Source organism: Rhinolophus hipposideros (assembly GCF_964194185.1).
Source record: "Rhinolophus hipposideros genome assembly, contig: HAP1_SCAFFOLD_41, whole genome shotgun sequence".
NCBI classification, from domain to species: domain Eukaryota; kingdom Metazoa; phylum Chordata; class Mammalia; order Chiroptera; family Rhinolophidae; genus Rhinolophus; species Rhinolophus hipposideros.
This window is the reverse complement of record NW_027669121.1, coordinates 51,397-66,957: the sequence shown is the minus strand read 5'-3', so window position 1 is coordinate 66,957 and position 15,561 is coordinate 51,397. Positions and strand designations below refer to the sequence as shown.

The 15,561-nt window shown below is 36.7% G+C and overlaps 1 protein-coding gene across 1 annotated transcript in view; it reads left to right on the top strand.

Moving 5' to 3' along the window:
• LOC308495680 (ankyrin repeat domain-containing protein 26-like) overlaps positions 1-14,348 on the top strand; it is a gene marked incomplete at both ends in the record, with an annotated part of 94,665 nt that extends 80,317 nt beyond the window's left edge. The window contains 3 exons of the mRNA XM_081080650.1: positions 10,382-10,519; positions 11,930-12,859; positions 14,199-14,348. Of these exons, the coding sequence (XP_080936776.1) occupies positions 10,382-10,519; positions 11,930-12,859; positions 14,199-14,348 (1,218 nt within the window). The remainder of the gene's footprint in view (positions 1-10,381; positions 10,520-11,929; positions 12,860-14,198) is intronic.
• Between the last annotated feature and the right edge of the window lie 1,213 nt (positions 14,349-15,561).

The following is a 15,561-nucleotide window of genomic DNA, read 5'->3' as shown; positions in this document are numbered from 1 at the left end:
TGCAGTCCCACCAACAGTGCACGGGGCTTCCCTTCACATCCTCATCAACATTGGTTGTTTGTTGATTTATTGATGACGGCCATTCTGACAGGTGTGAGGTGGTAGCTCATTGTGCTTTTAATTTGCATCGCTCTGATGATTAGTGGCACTGAGCGTGTTTTCGTATGTCTCTTGGCTATCTGTGTGACCTCTTTGGAGAAAAGTCTATTCAAGTACTCTTCTCATTTTGTAATTGCATTGTCTTTTGGTGTTACGTTTTATGAGTTCCTTATGTGTTTTGGATATCTTCTCCCATTCATCTGGTTGTGTTTTCATTTTGTTGATGGTTTCTATTACTGTGCAAAAATTTTTGAGTTTGATGTCATATATATGGCTCTTGTAGTCCTATCCATTCTGCCACCTTATGTCTTGACTGAAACATTTAACCTATTTACATTTAAAGTAATTTTTATACGTATGTAATTATTGCCATTTTATTATTCATATTTCTCCTCCTCCTCCTCCTCCTCCTCCTCCTCCTCCTCCTCTTCCTCCTCCTCCTCCTCTTCCTCTTTCTACTTCTACTTCTTTTTTCAAGTCCTCGTTTCACATTTCTTGATACTGGTTTGTTGGTGCTGATGCCATCATCTTTTTCTCTGGCAAGTCTTTACCTCTCCTTTGATTCGAAATGAGAGCCTGGCCGGATGCAGTAATAGTAATCTTGGTTGTAGATTATTGCTTTTCATCACTTTCAATATTTCTTGCCAATCTCTTCTGACCTGCAAATTTTCTCTTGAGAGATCACCTGACAGTCTTATGAGATCTCCATTGTACGTGACTAACTACTTTTCTCTTGATGGTTTTAATATTCTCTCCATGTCCTAACCCTTTGGAATTTTAATTATGATATGTTTTGGTGTGGACCTGTTTGGGTTCATTTTGTTTGGAACTCTTTGTGTTTCCTACGCTTGTGTGTCTATCTCCTTCTCCAGGTTAGGAAAGGTTTCCATCATTGTGTATTCCAATAGGTTTTCAATTCCTGCTCTCTCTCTCTCTTCTCCTTTAGATAGCCTTACGTATGTTGTTACACCTGATATTGTCTCAGACATCCCTTAAAGCACTTTCTGTTTTATTTATATTTTTATATTCATTTTTTCTCTGTTCTGATTGGGTGTTTGTGCTACCTTGTCTACCAAATCACTATTGAACCTCTGCTTCACCAAATGTGGTGCTGATTCCATCTATAAATTATTCATTTCAGATATTGTATTTTTCATTTCAGACTTTTTTTAAACGATTTCTGTGTCCTTTTTATGTTTGCTGTCTCTCCGTTGAAGTTTTACTTACTTTGTCTATTCTTCCCCTAATTTCATCTAGCATCCCTATAATCAGTATTTTGAACTCTGTATCTGGTATATTGCTTGTCTCCGTTTGGTTTACCTCTTTTTCTAGAGTTTTATCCTGTTCTTTCATTAGAGAAATGTTTCTTTCTCTCCTTTTTTCACTGCCTCTCTGTGTTTGTTTCTCTGTATTCTGTAGATCTGCTAATTCTCCTCGTCTTGACAGTATTGCCTTACATACCAGGTGTCGTGTGGGGCCCAGTGGTACAGTCTCCCCGGTCACCTGAGCCGGGTGCTCCAGAAGCTCGTGTGGGTGGTGTGTGCCCTCCTGTTGTACTTGAGCCTTATTGCTGTTGGCACATCTGGGTGTGGAATTGACCCTCAGGACGACTGGCTGTGACTACAGTAGATGAACCCCTGTGTGTGGGCTGACCCCACAGAGTGAGATCGGCTGTAGCAGGGCTCCCGTGTCTGCTCAGTCCATGGATTGGGCGTGTCATTATGGAGCTATTTTGGTGATGTTCTGGTGTTGCTGAAACTGATCCCCAGGTGTGTTGGATTTGGGGCCTCTTGGGAGGGGCTGTGGGGCAGGCCCAAGTCAGCTGCTGTTTGTGCCCAACCAGGAGCCACCTAGGGGAAGCTACAAAGTGACCTATTGTTGGCAGCTGCCTTTGTGGGTTTGGAGGCACCGGGGAGAGGCTATGCTGTGACACAAGACAGGCTGATGGATAGGATCCTAGAAAGAAACGGAAGTCCTCAATATCATAAATTGCAGCCCGAGTGGCTGTTGTAAACTAGAATTGTGATGATGCAACACCTCTGCTTCCTGAGTGACTCCCCATTACGTGAGGGTAGAATTCATCTGCTAGCATAACATGTGCCTTCTTTGATTTGGTTCTGATTCTGCAGTTGTCTCTCCATCCCTTTCTCAGAGTTCCAGGCTTACCTCATTGCTTTGCTGCCCTCACTTACAATATGTTGTTTCACACCTCCGGCTTTTGCTCCTGCTGCCCTTCTGGAATCCCCTTCATGCCTTCCCTCAGCACCTTGTATAACTTTCAAGATGCAGCCCTATCTTTGCAGTATCTGCTGAGCTTCCCTTATACAACGGATTGTCGTCTCTTTTGTGCCCTTACTATACTTTATTCACGTCAGGTGTCGAAGTGGAGAGCGGTACTTTTCTGTTGTTATTTTTCATGTATTATACTCCTACTAGAATGTAGGACAAAATGTTTCATTTCTATTTCCAGCTTCCCCTGGGTCTGTGCCTATGACGGCTACAGTAAAGTTTTCTTGTCTTACCTACGGATGGACTGAGTGAGTGAGTCAATGAGTAAATGAATAGGATGTTTTCTGAAGTTGGGTTTTTCTTTTCTTTTTTCTTTCTTTTTTTAATAGAAAGAAGCAACCAAGCCAGCCATTCGAAAAAGAGAAAATCATGTGGATATTATTGAAAGTGCTCCACAAGACCAAGCAAACAATGGTAATTTGACTTGTGTTGATGGAGCACACCAGAATAATATAAGTGGTAATTTAGTGACTATCTATGAATTCTTTCTAGCTTAAGCTCTGCTATAAAGAAATCTAACATGTGTCGATCCAAATGTGATATTCATTTCTTTTAAGCATTTTTTCCTATCTTTTGGGCAAAAGTATCCCCACTACTAACAACTGCTTCTTCTTGCAAATGCTTCGTTCCCCTGAATTCTTTTCTGCTATTACTTTTATGGAAATAAGCACGACTGAATGTGTACTTAAAATGCATAGTAATATATGTTCACATTAATGTACCTGTGACTACATTTTATAGTTATAAAGTCATCATTAGGATTAGGACAAGATGAAGATGAAGAATCACCTTGGGATTCTGAGGTACTGTCTTACACTATTATTATTATCATTACTATTTTAAATATCACCATTGAGTGATGTTAAAATGAAAAAGGTATGCTTTGACTTTACTTTCTCGCCTCTGCATTTCCTCATACAAATCATTTTTTATGGTTTATCCTATAATGAATAAACTAGCTATGTGCGTAATATAATAAGACAGTGTAGTACAATTCTGCTAACTTGCAAGTGTCACTTAAGAAAGTCAGTGTGGAATAGCATAAAACACTAAGGCTTCCAAGTCATAAGGAATCAGTTTGGGTTGTGAAGTTAAGTTCACCTAAAAGCTAAAGAATTATTCCCGGTCAACCTATGCCCAAATGCATGACTCTGTGGTTTTTGTAGATGTGCAAATGTCCTAATGAGTCAGAAAGAAAGATTTTGGATTGTAGGGTGTTTATTTTTTAATAATTTGGAACTTGAAAAGATAATGCCTGGGACATCAAAGTATTATTATATTTGTAATGTCGAATAGATCTGCAAGAAACCGTTCCAATGAAAAAAGACCATAGTGAATAGTAATAATACGTAGGATTATACTAACAGTAATCAGCTGAGCGCTGTTTTAGTACAGGACAACTGTCTTGTTCAGTTAAAATAGCATGCATTGAGTGTCTTGATGGCAACCATACTTGTAGTAATAGAAGTACAAAGTAATGATGAGCTGATGCGAGGTGACAGCTGTGGAAAGAGATAAGAAAGGTGTGATCTTCTGATACAGGCAACTGCAGCCTACTGGTCTAGACACTGTGTTTGAGGAAAGAACAGAATGGAATCCTGGATGGGTAACTCAATAGCTACAGAATCTTGGGAATAGTATAAAACACGTAGGCTTCCAAGTCATAAGGAATCGGTTTGGGTTGTGAAGTTAACTTTACCTAAAAATTAAAGTTATTCCAGTTCAAACTATGCCCAAATGCATGACTTTGTGGTTTTTGTGGATGTGTAAATATCCTAATGAAATTCAGAAAGAATTTGGATAGTAGGGTTTGTTTGTAACTTGGAACTAGGAAACATAATGTCTGGGATATCAAAGTATCATTATATTTGTATTGTCAAATAGGTCCGCAAGGACATTTTCTACAGTAGGAAAAGCCTGGTGAATACTAATAATATGTTGGATTACACTAACAACAATTTGGCTGAGTGCTGCTTTAATATGTAACAACTGTCGTGTTCAGTTAAAATAGCAAGCATTGAGTAACTTGATGGCGACCGTACTCGTAGTACTAGAAGTACAATGTAATGATGAGCCAATGTGAGATGACAGCTGTTGAAAGATATAAGAAAGGTGTGATCCTCTGATATAGGCAACTGCAGCCTACTGGTGTAGGCACTGTGTTTGACGATAAGAACACACTAGAATCCTGGATCGGTCACTTACTAGCTGTGGGATCTTGGGGAAACTTCTTTTTAACCTGTCGGATGTCAGTGACCTCATTTGTCGTAATGGTACTTATGCCTACCTTTCAGTATGTGGAATGAACTAATGTGGTAACAAATGTGAAAACACTTTGCGAAGTGTAAAGGGAGCTATAGAAATATAAAATCAATGATCACAGTGGGCCGTAGTGACTTACTAAATGGTGAGGACACTTTCTGTAAACCTGAAGGACAATCAAATGGCAGTAGTGTCAAGAATAGAGTGGAAAAGTTAGAAGGGGCATGTGGATTTCTAATCTGGGGGATGCTAAACTTCAGGAGACTGTGATAGGCGATACCCTGTAGATGTGTAGTGTTTCGGTACTTGAGGCTCTGTTGGTGCGAGCTCAGTGTTTCACCTTGAGTAAATTTCTAGTTAGATACCAGCTTTGTGCTGGGCAGTTAGACACTGAATGGGGAAGTTCAGGGGTTCAGCTGTAGCTGTAGGAGCAGAAAAACAAATGAACAGTCCATTGTAAGTCACTATATCTGGGTCATTTAAAGAGAATGGAGAATGCTGGGTTAGAGAATATTGTCATGGGGGGGGCACGGTTGTAGTTGGAATAGGAGTGGGAGTGCAGTTTCGGTGGTCAGGAAAGATCTTTCTGAGGGTGACAAAAACGGCCAAGTGAAGCATGAGAAGGAGCCAGTCATGTGAAGATCTAGGAGCAAAACCTGCTGGGCAGAGACAACAATGGATCACATCTGTTCATCATTTCATTCTAATGTCTTGGAATGGCCACCAAGCAGGAAGTGGGGTAACCATCATCAAACTGTTTTCATATTTGTTGTTTTGGGTGGAAAAGAAATAAAATGTGCATAGTAAGTGTCTGGTACATTTCAGATGACTATAATAAATAAATGTTCTTATTTTTCCCTGATTAGAAATTATTATACTTTTTTGAAAAGTTGCATAACTATATATAACATTTTTCCTATCATTTATTGAAACACAATTTAATGAAAAGTTTTTCTTATCTCTTTGCCACTTGGTTCAATCATGTTTTTCTATCAAATTTTTTGTCCAATAAGAGTTCGGTTTTTCCTAGCTCTTGTTGACATAGATGAAGTAGGTTCTAAAATGTTCTGTCTAAACTCAACTGGACATACACCAAGGGTTCTTACCATGTCAAGCAAGTATCTTGTTTTAACACTAAAAAACAAATCTGTCATTAGAAATATTTAACAGTTATATCAAGTACACTTATCAAAGTATTAGGTTGTTGTGAAAGTAATTGAGGTTTAAAAGGTTAAAAAAAATTGCAAATCTGCAATTACGTTTGCACGAACCTAATATATGCTTAAACACATATTTTTCAAAAAATCCTTTTCTTGGAGGTGATAACTTTAACATTTTCATCCTGAATTATTAACTAGAGATGGTGTGAAGTGTCCATTAATTACTAATCATCTTGTTTCCTAACCCCTTCAGCCGAGCATTGAAGTGGAAGATCCTGTTCCTAACAGAGCTGTAGGAATGGACGATGTGCAACCCTTCAGACCAGGTACACTGTGTAATACCAATTTAATTTTGGGAAGGAGTACGCAAGGACATTTGACGTGCTCACAGTCTTCTATTCAGACTTACTTTCCTTTGTTACAAATTTAATTGAAGTATTTCACATAAACAACGTGATGTCATTGTTGGTATCGATGTTTGAGAAAAAAGACATCGACAGGAATAAGAAAACAAGATTTTAAAAGGGTGACTTCACTAAAATGTTTCTCCTCTTGTTTCGATATCCTAAATGTCCCAGTTTGGAACCCCTGTACTTAATAGGGGTTCTCAGAGGTTAATAATCAAACTGGAAGATACTTCCAGCGTTTCAAATGGTCATTTGAATTTTGACGTTTACCCAAGTAAGCCTCAGTTGCTACCATGTCATTTGTGTTTTAACTTTACTTCCTCTTAGTGTTGTGACACTGATGGTCTTAAGCCAACCAGATGTTCTGCTGAGCAGACACTGGCTATGTGTGTACGTGCGCCTATGGTGTCTTCGATTATTAAAAATGGGAGAAGTAATTAATGATAATGAATATTTGGTAGACACAATCTTTGAAAAAAGGAATTCTGAAGCTTTTGTGCCTTGGGATGCTTTTATGCTATTAAAAATTATTGAGAATTCCAAAGAATATTTTTAAGTCGGTAGTCTCCATAGAAAGTTACAATATTAGAAATAAAAACTGAACAATTTAAAATACGAGCACACACAGTCATGCATTGCGTGAGCCATCGGAGCTACGACCCAGTAACCATAGAGCTATGATGTCACCATCAGAGCTGTGATATCACGGCTGTGGAAAACTCTACTGTACACTTAGAAGAGAATGAGAGTGAAAATGGCAAATGACATTCAGTCTTTCTGTGAAAATAGCTTTGACCTTTTCGGGCCCCTCGACTGACAGACCTTGGGACTTCACGGATTCTCACATGACATTGGAAACCACCGTTTTAAATGATGTACGGGCTTCCTGGATGTGAAGTGATAAAAGAGGCTTTAAAGCTTCACTTCTACAGTTGTTGTGGTTTTCTTTCACTTGTCTCATAGATTTAAGCTGAGATTGTGTTTAAAAAGCAAAAGGAAAATGTTTTGTTATGTATTTGTTTTCTGTCTCATGGTGCCCTGTACTCTTTGGAGCTCATGGGGACCCAGTTTGATCCCATTTTTCCTTGGAAACAATAAGGTCGCCCAGGACTGTAATTTGTCATATGAATATCTATTTATCTAAGGTTTAAAAACGAATTCTGAAGATATTGGAGCATTTAGAAAAGACCATTTTCTTATAATAAATAGTTTCTTATTTGAAGTAGTACGATTCATTAAAAGTTTTTGTAAACCCATGTTTGTCATGCATATTTAAACTTAAGTGGTTACACATAACTTTTGACAGTAACAAAAAAAAGCATACCCTGTACCATCTTAACTATTAAGAAGGAAATATTTAATTGGAAACACATTATGTAATAGAAATTGCTGCGTGACAATAGTTAATTAAACTTACCTATGTAAATGGCAAGTGTAGGACACCTAAAATAAAATGTATTCTGAAGGAATAGTGTGTTTGGGGGAAAAGAGGACGTGTGACTGCTTCTCTGAAAAAGGAAGTTTTACAAGATAGTCAACTTTGTGTTATTTTTACATCCTGATAAATGAAAACTTAATCCCAGAATTCAGATTGGATTCTACTTCTTTGACCTCCAATCATGAAACTGGTCAAAGATGCAGGGATTGGAAAGTTGGTGATAAAAGGCCATTTGCATCACACTCCATGAGCAAAACTCTGTCAGCATCCACAGAGTTTGGACAGATGACCGTAATAGATAAACTAGAGACTCAGATTGTAGGTGTGTTTCTGTTATGTAATTATAGGCTCCATGACTTGAGTGAATCACAGCTACCAGAAAACAGAGAAAGCAAAGAAGGAAATAAAGAAACAGAAAGTGTTCAACTCTAGCCCACCTCTATGTAGGTTGATCGTAGTTCTGACTTTCCAATAGTCATTTTGTGGCAAAATCTACTTCATGTTTACTCTGTTTATGGAACTTAACAGCCAAACAGAATGACTTTTAGCAAGACATTGGCATTCTTCCTGAACCACAATAACATATGGAAATAAGAAAGATAATGAGGTGAAAGCGTGATTTCCTTTAGACTAGTATTTAGCATACTCTGGGGAGTGGGCAGCAGAATTATACTTAGAACATTAGGACCAGATGGGAAAACTTCATAAAGATCTAAAGGTTGCCTAGTGAAACAAAACATAGTTTCTTAGCTTTAGTTTTATATTCTGAATTCAAAAGTATCAGTTAAAACTGTATGTATTGTAAATGAAAAAGCACCTTCCGAAACCAACAATCAAATATTTCTTGGATTTTCTATGGCTTTATATATTTTAGAATTGACTTTCCCAGCAGTGATGGGAATCTCAGCTGTGTCCGCAGTCTGTCTCCTCTTCTCTGTCTTCTTCCTTAAACCCCAGTGCTGAATCCTCAAAGGTGAAAAGAAATTTTCAGAATAGTAGAGGAAAACATTTCAGATATAAGGAAGGGTGTACACTGATAAATGCATCAGAAGTAAGTCATTCTGGAAACAATGAATGACATTGCAGTTGAATCTTAGGGTGTTGTTCAAAAGGTATATTACGAGGTAGAGAACAGAGTATATAGTGCAACTCGATGTGTTTGTACTGCATTTCTAAATTGTAGGGTTTTTTTCTGATTGTTTTTCTATCGATGTTCATTGAATGAATTTGTGGATGAATTTTTGACATGTTTGTATGCCTTTCACTTTGTGACATCTCATATTTCCCAAATGGTTTGTTAGCTAATTAGAAGTGTTAGCTAATTAGAAGTATTTCTTAAGTAAAGTAAATATTCAGGAAAAGATGACGCTTAATTTGAAGTCTCAGTTGATAAGATGTTATTTTCTGTATTTATAAAGATTATAGCTTTTATCTAATTGTTCTAAGTAGTTCGTTTTAACTAATACATAGATTTGTCAGCAGGACAACACCTAGGAATGACATCAGAGGAAGGACAAGCGAGGCTTGATGGAAACGAAAAGAACTACACACATGTATGTGAAATTTAATTTTAAATTTCTAGTATAATATGGTTTTCTGTGCTTTAATAATATAATAGAGTCCAATTGAAATTACCTTCCATGCTAGCCTTTTAGAGTCAAAAGGTCATAACTGAATGATATTTATAACATTTGAACTAGTTACAAAACTTAAAATGTTGTTAGAATCTATAGATATTCATAGCTCAACTTTATCTTTGGATTGAGGCAAAAAAAAATAATAATAAAGTCCTGAATGTTGTTTGCTCCTTTAATTTTTATAACTCCCTTAAATAAAAAAGAAAGTAACATCAAATACTGAATCACATGATGAGACAGTTGAAATTATGAACCATGTAAAAATGATGGCCACTGATTCAGGCTCACGTGAAAGGAGTCATGATTTTCAGGGGTTCAAAATGTGCAGTTCCGTATGGCTGGTCACTAAGGCCAAGGTTAGAGATGGATTCTTCCTTGTGACCTCTGTGTAATGGACTCTGCGTCTACATTCAGGGAGAGAATGGGGTCATGCACTCAACTCAACTGCTTTTTAAGAGAATCACATCTTCTCAGGATGGGACCTTTGGTTGTTAGGACACAAACAGTAACTTTCTAATATCTTTCCTTTCAGTGTAGGAAATCAGTAAATATGATTTAATTTTTTGTCTGCTCTTACTAGTGGGTATTGAATAAGTTAGAATTGGATGCAACAGATAATTATATCAATGTATAACACAATGTGTAACACTCATAGTGTATAATGTGAATTAATATTTAGGAATTTACTTCTCTTACTGATTGATGTTAATGATGTGGGCTTCTAATTAAAGTTTGCCTATTCTCCAGTTATTAATCTTTAAAAGATATTCTTAAATTCACTGTAGGGGCTCACTATTTAAGACATGGTGAGGTGAACTATTTTAAATGAGAAAGCCTCTGTGACATTAAAAATCATCTACTGTTTCATTTTTTGGGTGGATTTAACATATAACCAATTGTTTAGTTCAAACAGTGACAAAATTAGTTTTGCGGATTCATGTTTTTCTTCTAATTTAGACTAAGGCAAGTTATTTTTCACTTTCTAATTAAAGTCCGATAATTTGGGAGTAAGTAAACGTAGATTAAGATTTTTAACAGTTAAATTTTAGTTATATTCTAATTTTTCTTTGTTCATATTCGATTCTCTAGGTTGTACAAGAGGAAAACAACACTCAGAGGCCACTTTCCCGAGAACAGGACAACAAAATATTACATGACACAGTTCTGACCAATTGCCTTCAACAACAAAAGGAGACAGAAATAAATCTTAAGAAAATGAATTCTGAGGTATTTTGTTTAGTCATTTTCAAATATGTGTGTATGTACATATTTTAAAAACCAATGTTGTACATATGGGAATTGTAGAGGATTTTAAAAGTGTGTGTGTGTGTGTGTGTGTGTGTGTGTGTGTATTTTAGGGAGAGTGACATTTTTGGTCCATTGCAATAAATTATATTCTTGATTGAAATCCTTTTATGTCCAACAGTCAAGTAGTGACGTTCCCAATGTGTCATCTAAAGGGGAGGTTTTCAATACTTTTTACAGGGATCGATGAGCTTTCTACAATCTCAAAACTATTGTTACTAATAACAGAAGTTTCAATTTGAGGCAGTGATTTCATCCCCTTGCTGTATTAGTAGAGAGGTCAGTTTTCACTTCCGCTGATTGTAAGGAGTAGAAGTATAGCCAGTGCAGAGACCATCTTTTAGATCTCATTCTCCTACTTTTGAGAAAAGGAACAATTTGTTCCAAGTAGAGTCCTATTTCAGTGCTAGGAACTTTTGAAGAAAATTGTATGCCATGATGCATACTTAGTGATAATTTATTGGTGAGTGTTTTATTCAAAGAAGTCAGTGTGTTTTCCCCTATTTCTCATTTATTTCTCCTTTAAACATTATGAAAAGGAAACAACACTTAAGCAGCAGCAAATATTTTCTAACAATAATTTTCTATTTTCTAAGAAGAGCTCTATAATTTTTAGCCTATTTACCCTGAGTTTTTTTTGAAATCTAAGGCTTCTTTTGAATTTATATATTTACACTAGAAGAGCAGCAAGCACCCTATTGTAGAGTCCAAAGTCCTGGGAAAAAATCCTGAACTTGCTCATCTTTGTAATCATTCTATTTGAAATTGTGATAACGAAGAGTTCATTGATGTATAAAGAAGTGCTTAGCGTAATGCCTAGATTTATCAGTGATTAGTAGATTTCATCTTACAACTGACTCTGAAAATATTAGAAAAGTAGAATATCTTTTGAGTATTCTTGGGAAAAAAAATTCTAGGAAATGTAATCAGTCCAAATGTATGCAGAGTGAATACTCTTACTGTGGGATAGGTGTATATTCACACGGTGACCTCTATTTTAAAATGTAGTCAGACTTCTTAATCTTCTATTTGATGCCTTCTGGGTTTGCTGCCTTTCCAGTTCTGAGACTCTTAAAATTCTCTGATGATTTTAAAATTCTCTTTTTCACTTTCATGGATTCAGCATCTTATATTATTATTTTTTTAACTTTGGGGAATTTATGCTCGTATAAAGTTGGAGGTTTGGATTCAGCATTGTATTTTTACAGTGGGATATCCACGTACTGCAACCTTTTCATTATATAAACACTTAGGTTCTTCTTTAATTTCAGAGGATATCATGATATGTCATTTCATTGAGTGCTAGCTACAAGTCTCCTTTGTTTTACTTAGGATTCTGAGAGTTACGAAAAAGCAAAAGACATGTTGCATGAAAATCACGTGTTGCAGGATGAAATCGCCATACTAAGACTACAAAGGGACACACTCATAACTCAGAAGCAGGAAATGGAAAAAAAATACTTTGAGGACACTGCAAATGTAAAAGAAAAGAAGGACCGTCTTCAAAAGACAATAAAACAGAATGACGAAACGCTAACAGAAACAGTATTTGAATATAACAGACAGCTTAATGTCCCAACAGCTGAGAATACAATGCTGAACTCTCAACTGGAGAATGAAAGACAAAGCAAAGAAAGATTGAAAACAGAAGCGGAATCCGACCATCATCATGAGTTTAGTAAGCAATTAAGACCCCTACAAAATTCTTTCCAGGAATTAAGAGATAAATGCTTGCATTTCGTGGACAACATCGGGTTTGCTATGTGTAACCTAAAAGAAAACAGTGAGATTCATTCTCAGCAACTTCCTAAAGCTGGAAGTAAATCCAATAGCTTAGACACTGAGCTCCCTCACGCAAGATATGATGTCAGAGAAAGGACATTGGTTTCTGAACCTGTACTGAAAGACCTAAACCAAACTCAGTGTCAAGAGGAGGAAATTGAACACATGAATCAAAGGGAACCAGAAAAATTGAACCCGTATACTGGAAAGCTGGAATCCCTAAAGGAGGAAAGATCTGACCTACAGAGTGGAAACATGCTTCTTCGAAGGCAACTGGATGATGCATTCCACAAAAGTGACAATAATGAAAAGTCAGGAATGAATATTGAAGAGCAGCTTCAGGGGCTTAGAACAGTGCGTCAAGCTGAATGTGAAAAACAAGATCCAGTGGTGAAAGAGAGCCCTAAGGAGTTAGTCAGCAAATTGAATCACTTGAAAGGAAGAATGTGCCAGTATGAAAACGATAAATCAGAAAGAGAGGTAAGTATCCAGAAAGATAGTTTTCACATTTCCTGAAAGAAAATTCAATGTTCAAATATTTGATGATGGCTAAATGTTGAATCTAGCAGAATATTAAAAATATATAGATTACAAATGTATTTGCTCTAACAGCTTAAAAGCATACATTGTATCCAGCAAACAAAACTTAGACCTGTGAGGTGCTTTACTTTGAGTAAAGGCATTGTGTTGACTATGAAATTTTAAGGTATAAATTGTTATTAGATACATATTGATATGAATGATTTAGTCTTATACTGCTACAATAATAATTTTCATCTTTCTGTTACCACATTGTAATACCATTATGAAGCAGATAAATGGAAATGCTCCTATGCAAACTGAGTTTTTAGAGATAGAGGTTCAATTAAGTGGATTACCTAGAGAGTTAATTCTAGATTTCCCACATGAACTGAAGTGTAGATGCTGTCCCTTTCCCTCAGTAGTTTCTTCCACATTTTAGTTGGTATAATTTTGTTTTTATTCATGTCAATTTGATATAAATTGGAACTATTTCAGTCTCAAATAATGTATTCTTAGGACCTGTGACCTCTTTAAAGGCAGCTAATTTTTCATTAAATCATAATTTGGGACAAATGTGAGGAGTTTTATCAAAACTCTACTTGATTTAATCTTCCCATTGCTATCTATAATTGTCCTTGAATATTTTTACAAATTCATTTTTCTCATCGCAAGGCCCATTTACTATCATTTGGACATAAGTTTGTCCATTTCAAAGAGAATTTAGCAGTCTCTGATTTATTAATTTGGCACTGGGTCTCCATTTTCAGACGAGTGAGGGGAGGCAGGATTCATGTGTAGCAGGAAGGGAGGTCCAGGCCATGAAGACCACTGGAATGAGTTTGCTTTTCTTCTAAGATACAGGAATCTGTTGGAAGGTTGTGAGCAGTGGACTGCATATGTGAGGACCTGTGAAGTCAATTTAAGCCTGTGATAAAAAAAGGGGGAAAACATTCCACAATGTATACTTGACGACCGCTAGTCCCACCGACATACCAATTTCCCCTTGAGATGTCAGTAGATTGTTAAGCTCTGCGGCTTCATCAGGGGAAGTGGAGAGTGGGGCTGAATCTGTTGTTCAAGTAACCTTCGTAATAGTGAGTGGGCAGCAGGATAACACCTTCTGTGTCTTACCCAGATTCAGTAGACAGAATTGTGTCCAAAAGAAGAAAACAAGGTGAACTGATGCATGGGGTGATCTTTTTCGAGTTACATATTATATTAATATGTTAGAGTTAGCAAATTTTAACATAATTTAATAGATGTGATTATAAGATCACTAACAGAATCATCTTTCTAGATGCTTGGGAGACGATTTCAACAAGAGCTACCTGACTCCACAAAAAAACTGTCTATGTCAGAGGCTTCACTGGAGGATAGATCACGTTACCGTATGAATTCAGAAGCTGAGACACAGGATTTCAAGACATTAGAGCATATCAGGAGTCAGGTATGTGTGAAATGTAACCTGTCAACAGTTCATCTATAGTTGATTAATATAAAGTGTTTTAAGACCCTGATTTTCAAGGGCAGCTTTCTTTTGTGTTTTCGGTGTAATTAATTTATTATAATTTTATTATCTTTATAATGCACTTCTTCCTTAAACTCTGGCTTCCATCCTGCTATTTGCAACGTATGTTTTTTCTTATATCTATACCCTTGGTAACGTTGAGAAATAGGCAGCATTCCTCATAGAAATCGAGAGACTTTCTTCCTACTAAACAATATTTTGTAGTGATATCTCCATTACCAGGATGAAGCAGCCATTTAAAATCAGAAGATAATGCTTACTAGAACGATTCAGAAATTTGTCTTATTTCTTATCATCACTTTTGTAAATGGTTACAGCATTGGTATATATTTCATGGACTTCAAACTAACTTGTACAGAAAGTTCAGTATACAAACCAGTTGAAGTAGGCATTTCCTTCATTTTGTTTTCATTTTTGAAATATTGTAAAAGTGTAGAAATATGTTGATCATTATAGTATGCACACCCACAATAGAGAATTAAGAAAATAATCCAGATTCACTATATTTGTGTGTTTTTTAATCTTCATTGGGATGCAATCCCCATATCATATTTCACCATTTAAAATATACAATTCAATATCTCTTGTTACATTCAGAGAGATGTGGAACTATCACCACAATTATAGAACATTTCCATTACCCCCAAAAGAAACCCCACATCCCTTAGCTGTCACCCTATCTTCCTGTCTCTCCCAGCCTCAGGCAACCACCAATCTACTTTCTGTCTCTGTAGATTTGCCTACTTTGGATATTTCATGTAAATGGAATCACACGATGTGAGGTCCCTTGTGACTCGCTTCTTTCACGTAACATCACGTTTCCAGGGTTCCACCGTGTTGTAGCACACATCAGTTGTGAGCTATTTCTTCCTATTGCCCAATGTTGCTTCACCTTGTGGACAAAATACTTACCCATTCATCAGCTGATGGAACTTTGTGTTGTTTCCACTTTTTGGCTGTTAATAATTCTGCTATGAACACGAGTTTACAAGTTATGGTGGGAGCCAGTGTTTTGATTTCCCTGCCCCCGGATTTCTGGCTCCCAATCTGGCCTCTCCATGAAGCTTTCTCTGACTGTTTGAACTCTCATTGAACCCGTGTTCCTCAGCACTTGTCGGATAGTCTGTGCAGA